Source organism: Hypanus sabinus, chromosome 27, assembly GCF_030144855.1.
Source record: "Hypanus sabinus isolate sHypSab1 chromosome 27, sHypSab1.hap1, whole genome shotgun sequence".
NCBI lineage: Eukaryota > Metazoa > Chordata > Chondrichthyes > Myliobatiformes > Dasyatidae > Hypanus > Hypanus sabinus.
In genome coordinates this window covers 22640753-22653632 of record NC_082732.1, presented here as the reverse complement: position 1 = coordinate 22653632, position 12880 = coordinate 22640753, and the positions used below count along the sequence as shown (strand labels likewise).

General features: G+C 44.2%; 1 protein-coding gene across 2 annotated transcripts in view; it reads right to left on the bottom strand.

The window, feature by feature from the left end:
• Positions 1 to 1518: 1518 nt before the first annotated feature.
• Positions 1519 to 12880, bottom strand: part of bcl2l16 (BCL2 like 16) — a 38041-nt gene continuing 26679 nt past the window's right edge. For both annotated transcript variants that reach the window (XM_059951926.1, XM_059951925.1), the window contains one exon: positions 1519 to 2873. In XM_059951926.1, the coding sequence (XP_059807909.1) occupies positions 2748 to 2873 (126 nt within the window). In that variant the 3' untranslated portion in view covers positions 1519 to 2747. The remainder of the gene's footprint in view (positions 2874 to 12880) is intronic.

The following is a 12880-nucleotide window of genomic DNA, read 5'->3' as shown; positions in this document are numbered from 1 at the left end:
CTCAGTCTGGTAGCCGCCCCGCTAACTGGTCAATGCTAATTGTCCACTAGCAGTTGATTCGGTGATGGGGAGTTTAGACTTAGGAAAGAAAACTTGTCAGGTTTCCTTTGATTGGGGCATCTCTGAGATCACTTAATTTCTCCTCTGTGGTATGATTCAACTTTAGTTCATCTTCTGCTTTGAAACTTATCCATGGATTTGAATATTCCAACTCCCTCGTAGTCCACTCTCCATTACTAAGGTCCTCCAAAACTCTGCTGCTACTGTCCACCTGTTAACCCATCAGTCCTATTTTTGCTAACCTTTGTGAACTTGTTTTTTAAAATTCTGCTCTTTGTTGTATAAATCTCTCCAAGGTTTCAACCCTCCCCGTTTTTACCATCTCCTCCAGATCTGTAACCCCTCGCACTGCTCCGATCCTAAACCTTTGCACATCCCGGGATGCAATTGCTAGTTGTGCTTTGACGAGGGTCTTCCTTTAAACTGTCCCATAAAGCTACCTTTAGTCAAGTCATTGATATCTGCCCTAATACCTCAGACTGGGCATCACTTTCATCTTTAATTTGGTTCATGTTTCTATAGAGCAAGTTTTGGCACACAAGTAATGCAATATAAATTGAAATTCGACTGTGTGATGGTCGCATGAAAATGAAATTGAAATTGGTGTGTGAGGATGACATGAAGATGGAAAGAAATCTTACTTTTTTTTCAGGCAACTTTTTCATACATGTTCTATTTGTCAAGCATAGACTAAATTTGGGCATTTGAGTGAGGAGACAGATGCAGTGTGTGGCAATTTCCTTGGGGGAGAAAGTGGACGGAAACATTTCTTGTATTTAAATCATTACTTATCTGTAAAAATGGTGATTTTTGACTATTTTTGGGAGCCCATGCTCACCTTGCTCTGCTACATTAAGACTTCTGTCTGATTCAAATTTTTTGGCTGAGATCTCTCCACAAATTTATTTCCCTTCCCCTCTCATCTGCAAGGTGCAAAAAGTACAGGAAAAAGAAAATACTTGATGTCACGTAAAATTAGGGTGATATGTATTCATGGATAAGATTTCTGACATTATTTCTGTCCAGTATTGCCTCTGAGGGACTTCTCTGAAAGCTAGGACGTAAATCAGCACAAATATGTTAAACCATTAAAGTCGGGAAAGTCTTGCAGATGCTGGAAATCCAAAGTGACGCCTACAAAATGCTGGAGGAACTCAGTTTTCAGAGGAACTTGTGGTAATGACGTTTGTGTCCGCTAGGTGGCGAGGCTGGTCTTGTTGGGTTAGTTTCTTTACATTATCGTTTTTTATCCCCGCAAATGCATTTGCAAGATGCGAACAAAAAATGCCGGGGAAAGAAAGTATTTGACGCCAAATGAAGACTGAGAAACTGTTTATTAATATACTGTTATTTATTTCTGACTAGTCTTGTTCTAGTTAGTGCCACAGCAAAGCTTGAATCAAGCTAAAGAAATAGCATGGAGTTGCATCTGAAAAGGCCATCAATCCTGTAATCAATCCTGCTCTTGCTCTGTCTGATGGTAATAAACATACTTTCCAGAGAGTGTTAGGTTTTAAGGGCTGTGAGAGGTGTTTTTTTTTGGTGTGCCACGACCACTTTTGTTTTCAAGTGGTTGTCTTGAAGGAAAGATTCTGTGAGTGATTCCCCACGTCCTTCTCACAACGAGAGCCGACTTCAACCCTGCACGGATGGGATGTGTGTCCGAGAGCGGCCCGACTGGATTCGAACTCGGGAACCTTCGCTCCGCAGTCCGGCTGATGTCACTGCGCCACCAGCCGGCCACTTACATGGATCAATTCAGCCAGGTTTTTATGTGAACTGGCCCGTAATGAAACCTTGTCCCAATTAAATAATTTAGATAATCCTGCCATATGCTATAAACCAGTCTACGCTCAGTGGTCACTTTATTGGGCATCTCCTGTACCTAATAAAGTGGCCGCTGAGTGTATGTTCGTGTTCTTCTGCTGCTGTAACCCATCCCACTTCAACGTTTAACGTGTTGTGTGTTTGGAGATGCTCTTCTGCACACAACTGTTGCCTGTTTGAGTTGCTGTCGCCTTCCTGACAGCGTGAACCAGTCCAGCCATTCTCCTCTGACCTCCCTCATTAACGAGGTGTTTTCATCCACAGAACTGCTGCTCACTGGATTTTTTTTAAATGTTTTTGCACCGTTCTCTATAAACTCTAGAAGTTGTTGTGCATGAAGATTCCAGGATATCAGCGATTTCTGAGATACTCAAACCGCCCTGTTTGGCGCCAACAGTCATTCTACAGTTCAAGTCATTTGGATTACATTTCTTCCCTCATTCCGATGTTTGGTCTGAACAACAACTGAACCTCTTGACCATGCTGGCGTGCTTTTATGTACATTATTAAGTTGCTGCCCCGTGGTTGGCTGAATATATATTTGCATTAACAAATGGGAGTGCCGAATAAAGTGGCCACTGCATTTATTATCTGAATATGCTGTTGAGGAGGAGAGGTTAATTGTCAATTCACACAAATTTGCCCTCAGGACAAAGCACATAATTTAATCGTTCATATAATTTAATTTGGGTTATTACATGCCATTATTTTTGCTGAAGTATTTGTGAAAGATGCAGAGAGAGAAGACTTGCCCAAGGCACACATGGTTAATCTGATGATCTGGTCCATGGAATCATGTGTAGAGCCTGGGCTTCAGGTGATCCACTCTGTGTGTGTAAAATGATCTGCAGCCAATTCCCTCACAACCTCCTGTAAATGTAGTAAGTGAGGGACATGGTGGCCAACAGGAGTAACATTCCACAGCATACGCGAATCACCATGTTTTCTGGCTCTTCCTTCTCGGCGTAGCGCTCCACGAAACCAGACTGAGAAAGAAAGAAGACAGCGTGGTTTGAAACGCTTGCATCGTGTGTTACTGATAACATTATTAAGCAGGAAGCTGAGCAAAACCTCAAGCCAGCAATGACACCAGCTTGTCAGTTTTTGATGCTGTTAGTTCAAGGGCTATTGGTAACCAGGAAATCTCAGATAGTGTCAGATAATTTTTAACACTTGCCTGGTTTCTGTGACACCTGTTTTTTTTAGTATTTCAGCCAAAGACCTCTAGTTCTTTGCTTTGAATGAAAAGCCATTGTGCCTCCCCATGTTGAGGGGTCGCGGGATTAGGTATCAGTGGCTTGGTAAAGAAGGGTTACATCTTTGCCCAGACTCTTCAGTGTCTTCCGAATTTCAACCACTCAGTGTGGTGATTCCTGCAACTGTCGCTCCCTCTTTACAGTTGATCCTGTGATTTGGGAAAGAGGATGTCCATATAGTAAGATTACATTCAAATAACTACATCCTGAGAGACTGAGGTATCCTTTGGTTTTTGTGATGTCTCTAACCACTTATAACTGGGTTTGCATCATATCTGGTGCAAGTGCATTACAAGCTATTCAAAAGCCACTGGCCTGTCCTCTCCTAACTCTTCACTTGCATCCTAATTGGACTGAAGTCTCCTTCTGGGAGGAAAATAGACTTTTAAAGCACGTTTGAGTGTAATTATACCATCTGTCGCAGTTTGGCAGAACTGCTTTGCAACAGTATTTACTCAGGAGCAGGCACAGAGTCTACAGAAGTCAGACTTAAGAGCAGTGAGATCACGGACCATATCTGGATTACGGAAGAGGAGGTTCTTGAGCTACATTTGGGTGGGTAAGTGAGCAGCGCCTGACGAGGCGTTCCCTCAGACCTTGTGGGAGGCAATTGCAGAAATTGCAAGGGCCCTACCTGAGATATTTAAAATATCCTTCGTCACAGGTGGGTGCTGGAGGACGTGAGGATAGCAAATTTGTTATTTTGTTCAAGAAATACTCTAAGAGTAAACTGGGAAATTACAGTCTGGTGAGCCTGATGTCAGTTATTATCGGAGTGTATTCTAAAGGACGTGAAATACAGTGAAAGTATTGGGGTTAGGGATAGTCAATATACTTTTTGTGCATGGTAGGTCATGTCTAACCAATCTTATAGAGCTTTTCAAGGAGATTACCAGGAAAGTTAATGAAGAAAAGGGTGTTTACATTGTCTATGTGGACTTTAGCAAGGCCTTTGAAGTCTTGCGTGGGAGGCTGGTCTAGAAGGTTCCATCTCTTGCATTCTGGATGAAGTAATACATTGGATTCAATACTGGCTTAGCTGGAGGAGCCATCTGACTGGAGACCTGTTTCTAGTGGAGTGGCACAGGGATCAGCACTGGGCCTATAGTTTATCATCTATATTAATGATTTGGATAATATTGTGTAGAGAGAGAGATTAAAAGAAGCAAGCGGGGGCAGTCAGCACGTTGTGCATGTCACAGTTCCTGAGGAGACATTGGGTTGCGCATAATTAAGCACCTAGCGTGGGCCAATGAAGGGTGGCTGGATTTGAGCAGAGTGGCCACTGATTGAGTGGGTCAGCGTTGGAGTGGGGAGTTGAGGTTCTGGGTCATCAAGGCTTTGGCGAGGAGAGGTGTAGGCCGTAGGTAGATCTTTCGTTCCATTATTTGTTCTTTCTTACTACACATTTAGAGCTGTGGGAAAGCCAGACAGGGTACTGGAATGCTCCTCATGTGGGAAGTCAGGCGATCCCCAATGTCCCCAGCAACTATACGTGCAAAAAGTGCATCCAGCTGCATCGTTTAACAAACTGTGCTAAGGAGTTGGAGCTGGAACCAGATTAAATCCGGATCATTTGGAAGACTGAGGGGACACAGACACCCAAGATGCTGGACATAGATAACTGGGCGATGGTCGGGAGGCAGGAAGGGAATAAGCAGCCAGTGCAGAGTACCCCTGTGGCCGTTCCCCCCAACAACAGATATATATCAGTGGGATACTGTTGGGGGGCATGACCTAGCAGAGGAAAGCCACAGCAGCTGGGTCTCTGGCACGGAGTCTGACCCTGTGGCTCAGAAGGGAAGTGGGCGAAGAGGTGAGCTGTAACGATAGGGGATCTGCTGGTTAGGGGAACAGAAAGGAGGTTCTGTGGATGAAAGTTAAATTCTCAGTCGGCTTGTTATCTCCTGGATGCCAGGGTCAGGATTATCCCAGATTGCGTCCACAGCTTTCTTAGTTTAATGCAGACAAGTGTGAGGTGTTGCAATTTGGAAGGTCCGTCCAGGGTGGGGTTTGCATGGTAGGGCACCGAGGAGTGTGGTGGAACAGAGGGATCTGGGAATACAGATCCATAATTCCTTGAAAGTGTCGTCATAGGTAGATAGGATCATAAAGAAAGCTTTTGGCACATTGGTCTTTATAAATAAATGTATTGAGTACGGGAGTTGGGATTTTCAGTTAAAATTGTATACGTTGTTGGTGAGGCCTAATTTAGAGTGTTGTCTGTGGTTTTGGTCACCTACCTACAGGAGAGATGAAAATAAGATTGAAACAGAGCAGAGAAAATTACAAAGATATTGCTGAAACTTGAGGACCTGATTTATAGAGAAAGACTGAATAGATTAGGGCTTTAAGACCATAAGACAGGCATGGGCAAACTACGGCCCGGGGGCCATATGCGGCCCGTTGAGCTTTTTAATCCGGCCTGCAGAACTTGATGAAATTATATTAATAAACCTTGTTAACGTTTTTTTCCCGCAATTCTGGCGTTTTCCCAATAGATGACGCACTCTATATACATTGACCTTTGTAGAGGTGCAGCGTATTACTCCACATTTGCGCTTTACTCTTTGTTTGGCTCGACCTATTTGTGTGAACAGGTATTCAGCGTCATGAACATCAACAAAGCCAGCCACAGATCCAAGTTAACTGACCAACACCTCAGATCCATCCTGAGAATCGCCACAACAAAACTAAATCCAGACTTTGATGCGCTGGCTAAAAAGGGAGACCAACAACACTGTTCCCACTGAAATTAAAAATAAGTTTCTTCGTTGTGTTATGTAAAAAATGCATTTGAAAATATTTTTTTCAATAAGCCTTGCATGTTACATGTCATTTCTGTTAAGTGATGGACATGAGTAGTGCGCAGGTGCACGTACGTTCTCAAAATAAAAAATGCGCTACAGATCAAATAACGCGCTCCGCATACTGGCGCGCTCTCACTGTTCTGTCCTTGTGCTGGTCGTTGTTGAGTTTTGGCACAGGGGACAATTGAATAAGAAGGAGCAGGACAAGTAGACCTGCATCTCCTACCGTTTTTGAAATAAAGACAGTCAGGAGGAGAGTGATGATGATAATATCTTGAAGGATAACAGAATTTTCAGTGCTTTAAAATAATAACTGTTACTATTAAAAAAAGCTGTATTTTATTCATTTAATTTTCAGTGTTTTAAAAGTCATTTCAACAAATAGCTAAGTACCATGGGACTTCAAAGACAGATATTTTGTTGTAATGCATTTGTTCATTTTCAATTGAAATTAAAGCACATGTTTTCTACATATCCCATGATATTTTATTTTCTCTTATGAGGTGTATTACCAAAACACTCCGTCCATCTGCTCCTGGTCCGGCCCCCCCCTGTCAAATTTTAGAACCCTTTGTGGCCCACAAGTCAAAAAGTTTGCCCACCCCTGCTCTAGAGCATAGAAGATAGAGAGGAGATTTGATAGAGGTTTAAAAAAATGATAAGGGGTATAGATAGGGTTAATGCAGGCAGGTTTTTTCCACTGTGGGGGTGAGACTAGGACTGGAGATCATAGGTTAAGGGTGTATTTCAGGCGTACCCGAGGAGGGACAACTTCATTCAGAGGGGTGGCACAAGTGCAGATCAAGCTGTCGGCAGAAATGGTGGATGTTTAAGAGAAGTTTGGATAAATACGTGGATTGGGAAGGTGTGGTCCAGGTACTGGGCGATGGGACGAGGCAGAGTTTTGAGTTTGATGTGGACCGGATGGGCTGTAGGGCCTTGTTTCCATGCTGAGGTGCTCCATGACTCCGTATCTGGTCAACGGGACCTTGCAGAGTAACAGGTTGACATGGTCTGGATTAGAAGCCTCTCTCTGTGCTGTAGTGCTCCTCGGTATCTGTTTTGTTCTAAACCACCCCATCCAAACTCCCACCTGCAAACGTCATTTTGTTCGCATCTGCAGCGACAGTGAAGCAAAATCCTTTAGTAGCGTAGAGCTGCTGCCCAACAGATCATTGGTTGAGGGTGAAAGGTGAAATGTTTAAGGGGAGCATGGGAGGGAACTTCTGCCCTCAGAGGGTGGTGAGAGTGTGGAACGAGCTGCCAGCACAAGTGGTAGGTGTCGGGTTCATTTCAACATTTAAGAGAAATTTAGATTGGTACATGGGTTTAAGGGAAGCCCGGGTAGGTTCTGTAGATGGGTGAGATGTGCACAGTGGGCTATGGTGTAGGCTTGAGTAGATGGGACTAGGCAGGAAAAACAAGACAGCATAAAATAGATGGGCTAAAGGGCCTGATTCTGTGCTAGAGTGCCCTGTGACTCCACAAAAGAGACAGGAAGACTTATAGCATGATGGAGTTACTCAGCTTTGAGAGACATGTTATTCAGACGTGTTCCTCAGACCACAGAAGCTGGGACCCCCCCCCCCCCCCCCCGTCAGCAACCCCCACACACACTAGTGCCATTTTATTCTCCTTTAGTTTCCCATAACTTTCTCCAAATGCTGACACTCGCCTACATAAGACCAGAATTAGGACACCTGGCCCATCAAGTCCGCTCTGCCATTTCATCACAGCTGATCCAATTTTCCTCTCAGCCCCAATCTCCTGCCTTCTCTTTGTATCCCTTCAGCCCCTGACCAATCAAGAATCTATTATCCTCTTCATTAAATATACATAAAGACTTTGCCTCCACGGCTGCCTGTGGCAAAGAATTCCAGATTCACCTCATCTCTGTTCTAAAAGGTTACCCCTTGAAACCGATGCTATGCCCCCTGGACTCCCAGCATTGGAAACACCCTCTCCACGTACACATGACCATTCACAATTCAATCGTTTTCAATTGGGTCACCCCTCATTCTTCAGAACGCTAGTGAATACAGGCCCAGAGCAGGGGCAGTTTAAGGTAGCCACTTCACCTACCAATGCTCATGCCCTCAGGATTGGGAGGAATCCCATAAGGAGAGCGTGCAAACTCCACAGGTAGCACTGGGCTCAAGGATTGAATTGGAATTGAGGCAGTGGCTCAGCCAGTGGTGCTACTACAGGTCCACAATCCCTTATCCGAAATTCTGAAATCCAAAAAGCTCTGAAAACCAAAGTTTTTTTCGCCAACAGCTGACGTCACTCAGGTGTGACGGGGCAGCACTAGCAGAGGCCGCCAGACGTCTGTTGTGGCTCAGCGCTCGTACTGGTTACGCGTGCATTTGCTGTTCGCTGATATCTTGTGTTCACTGTTGACTTTGTGTTTAATTTCACTGTGAAAATGTCAAAAAGAGCTACAGATACCCTTATGGGTAACAATGAGAAAAAGAGAAGGAAGCATCTATCATTATCAATAACACAGAAAGTGGAGTCATTGCAGAAGCTGGATCGTGGTGTGTCTGTGCAGCGTCTTACTGAAGAACATGGTGTCAGAACTACCACTGTATATGATTTAAAGAAACAGAAAGACAAGTTACTGAAGTTTTATAGTGGCAGTGATGTTCTACATTTATTCCAATAAGTCATTTACCATGTGTTTGATTCGGTTCGTTTGAAGCTGTATATTTTTATATTTGATTGAATGTTTTTCTTGTCATTATTCCCTAAACAATGCAGTATAACAACTATTTCCATAGCATTTGCATTGTATTGGGTATTATAAGTAACCAAGAGATGATTTAAAGTATACGGGAGGATGTCTGGAGCTCCGCCGGGTCCTAAAGTCCACCCGCACTGAGACAGGTTAAATAAGGGACTCGAATATGTGTGTTTTTTGGTATCCGCGGGGTGGGGGGGGGGGGGGTGTCCCAGAACCAATAAGGAGGGATTCTGAATTCCGAAATGCAGGATTTCAGATAAGGGATTGTACTGCCTGTCAGGATTGGGAATGCTCCTGCTGCTGGTTACTTGGAGTTGTACAGCGTGGAAACAGGCCTTTGGGCCCAACGTGTCCCAATGTGTTCATGACGACCAAAGCTTATGTAAACTAGTTCCATTTGCCTTTGATTCAGCCCAAAACTTTCCTAACCACAGACCTGTCCAAATGTCTTTCAAGTGTAATTATACCTGCTTCTAATTATACCTCCAGCAACTCACTCCACATACTCACCATCCTCTGGGTGAAAAAAGTTGTTGCTAACCTGTCCCTTAAATCTCCCACCCCCACCACCATGTTAAATCTCTCGTTTCAGCCTCTGCTAATCTAGGACAAACACTCTGACTATTCTTGTGTATAGTGGGTAACCAGAGAAATTTGGAAATGGCTAGTACAGGGGGCCATAATTTTAAGGCAAATGGAGAAATGTACAGGGAGGGGATGTTGGAGGTAAGTTCTTTACAAAGAGAGTGGCGGGTGTGTGGAATGCCTTTCTGTGTGGTAGGGGCACACATATTAGGGGCATTTAAGAAACTCTTAAATAGGCATAAGGGCTATAGAAAAATGGGGGTCTGTGAAAGAGGGAAGGGTTAGAAACGTTAGACTGATCTTGGAGTAGGTTAAAAGGTTGGTACGACATCTTGGGCCGAAGGGCCTGTACTGTGCTTTATGTTGTGTTTTATGTTCTATCCAGCTCATCTATACCCCTCTTAATTTTGTCTGCCTCTGCAACACAAACAAAATGCTGGAGGAACCCAGCAGGTCAGGCTACATCGATGGAAATAGTTGGGCTGAGGCCCTTCTTCTGGACCGGAGAAGAAGACAGAATGAGGAGGTGAGGGAGAGGTAGGCGTACAAGCTGGTAGGCAGTGTGGGGAAGATGCTAGAATAAAAAGTTGGGGGGGGGGAAGGAGGCTAGATAGAAGATGACAGGTGAAGCCACATGGGAGGGGAAGGGAACGGGCTATAGTGGAAGGAATCTGACAGGAGTGGACTGTAGGAGAAAGGGAAGGAGAGGGGACCCGGGGGGGGGGGGAGTGATAGGCAGGTGAGATGAGGTAAAAGGCCAGAGAGGGGAGACAGAGGGAAACTGGAAACTTTTTTACTGGAAGGAGAAATCGATATTTATGCCATCAGGTTGGAGACTACCCAGGCAGAATGCAAGTTGTTGCCCCTCCACTCTGAGTGCGAGCTCATCTTGGCACAACACGAGGCCAAGGACCAACACGTCGAAACAGGAATAAAAATGTTTGGGTGCCGGGAAGTTCCGCTTTTACAAATGGAACAGAGGTTCCTGAATGGAGAGGTCCCCCAATTTACACCATGCCTCACCGACATACAGGAGGCCCCAACGGGAGCACCAGACACAATAGACGACTCCAGCGGATTCACTGCCTCACCTGGAAGGACTGTCTGGGGGGTGAGGGAGGAAGTGAATGGGCAGGTGGAGCTCTTGGGCTGCTTGCAAGGGTAACTACCTCTATAAAGTTCTCCACCTTCTGCTCCAAGCATCTGACCGTCTCTACCAGATGTTATCTAAGCTGTGTTATTCAGTGTTTGCACTGATATCTGATTAAAGTGTTCAGGTATGTCTTCTCACACAGTGGTTTTCGTGAAGTCTTTGGAAGGAGTAAATGCAAGAGATTCTGCAGTTGCTGGAAATCCACACAAAATGTTGGAGGATCTCAGCAGGTCAGGCCTACCAAGCAGAATAAAGAGTGGGCATTCCTGGCTGAGAGCCATGAATTGTCTCGGCCTGAAAAGTTGCCTCTTTACTCCTTTCCATAGATGCCGCCTGACCTCCTCAATAGCTCCAGCATTTTGTGTGTGCTACTTTGGATAAGGTGCTGCAAAGTGCCACCGAAGACTCCGAGCTACCCACACAAGTTCTTGATTCTCGGAACTTCAGAAAAAGGTAAATTTGACTGAGCTTTACAACACGATGAAGGAATTAGTTATTGCTTCAGCCAGGAAGGTTCAGGGGTCTTGCAGGCTGTGTGACAGAAGCTAGAGATAGTGGGCTGTGGGACTGCCAGCAGACTGGATCCTGCAATCTGAAGGCCTCGGGCAATATAATGACATTGTAACAGGACCAAGGAGGTCACTAATTATGATAGCATAAATTGCCCGGCGTTCCCTCACTAGATTATTCATTGTACAGTAATGGTAATATTTTTGCATTCCTGCTAAAAATAACATAGCGTCAAATATATGGGGGAAGCATGTATTAAATTTACTAGAGGTCATCTGGGATTAAATTGCAGAGATTTTTTTGCTGGCTTTCAGCTGTTTCGTTGGGCGCATGGCATCAGGGAGGCCGGGGGGGCAGGAAGGGAAAGAATCGGAGGGAAACTCCTTGGAGGAAATATGGAAGTGCTGCTGTGTGGTGTAAAGTACATCAAGATTTCGGAAGTTACAAAAGGATGTGTAATAAACTCCGTATGTAGCACCCATAGTACAGCAAAAATACTTGATGCACTTCAGGTTACATGTTGACGCTAAAGATGCTGAGACTTGGAGCAGAAGAGCTCAGCAGGCCAGTCAGCATCCGTGGAGGGAAATAGACAGTTGACGTTTTTGTTTTGTGTCCCTTCATCGGGGCCCAAAATGTCAACAGTTCATGGATGCTGCCTGACCCACTGAGTTCCTCCAGCATTTTTGAATTCAAGCTAAACTTTGTCTGATGCTGAGCTAGATTTTAAGGAGTAACATAGAAAACTTCTCATGTTGAGAAGAAGAGCAGGATTAGACAGTTGGGTACGGATCCAAATCCCATATCTTATTCCTGCTTTCTTCCCGTGCACATTGAGAACTCTATCCTCAACAACTATATTTAACTTTTTGAATGATTTCTGTCTGCTGTGGTCGAGAGTCCTACAGGTTTTATATTCTCTGGGTGAAGAATGTTTTTCTCATATCAGCCCTAAATGGTTTCTCCTTTATCCTTAGAATATGATCGTTGTTGCTGGACTCCATTGGGAACATCTTTCCTACATTTAGTCTCTGCCACCCTGTTGGAACTTTGCAAGTTTCTATAAAATGCCCTCATTCTTCGAAATATTGGTGAACGTAACTCTGGGTGGCCAAATGCCTCTCCGTTTTCCAGAGCTGCCTTCTCCTCAGAACATACCTCCTCAGGTAAGGGGACCAAAACTGCACACAATGCTCAGGTTGTGGCCTTCTCAAGGCCCTGTATGGAATGATGCATAAAAACAACAATGGTCAGGACAGGAAACTTTCTTCCCTCAGGCCATTAGGCTTCTGAACTCCCTGCCGCATCATATTCAAAGTGTCACTGGCTAATCTGTTCTGTACCTTTATAGAGAGCGATGTCTCAGAAAGGCAGCGTCCATTACTAAGGACCCCCAACATCCAGGGCATGCCCTTTTCTCACTGATACAATCAGGTGGGAGATACAGAAGCCTGAAGGCGCACACTCAGCAATTCAGGAACAGCTTCTTCCCCTCCGTCATCCAATTCCTAAATGGACATTGAATACATGAACACTACCTCACTTTTTAAATATATATGACTTCTGTTTTTTGCACAATTTTTAGTGTATTCAATATATGTATACTGTAATTGCTTTACTTACAATTATTTTATTTTTCCCTCTCTATCATGTATTGCAATGAACTGCTGCTGCTAAGTTAACAAGTTTCATGACACTTGCCAGCGATAATAAACCTGATTCTGATTCTGCACTTTTGTTCGTTATTTATGTGTAATTCACCTGTAGATTTTATTCTTACCTTCATAAGTTATTGTGTGTTACGTGTGCTTTATGTCCTGCTTTGGAGAAACATTTCTATATGCATTATATGATTATATACATTACATACATGTATATAGTTAAATTCAATTTCTGCAGCAAGATACCCCTGCTCCGGTACCCCGACTCCCTATCC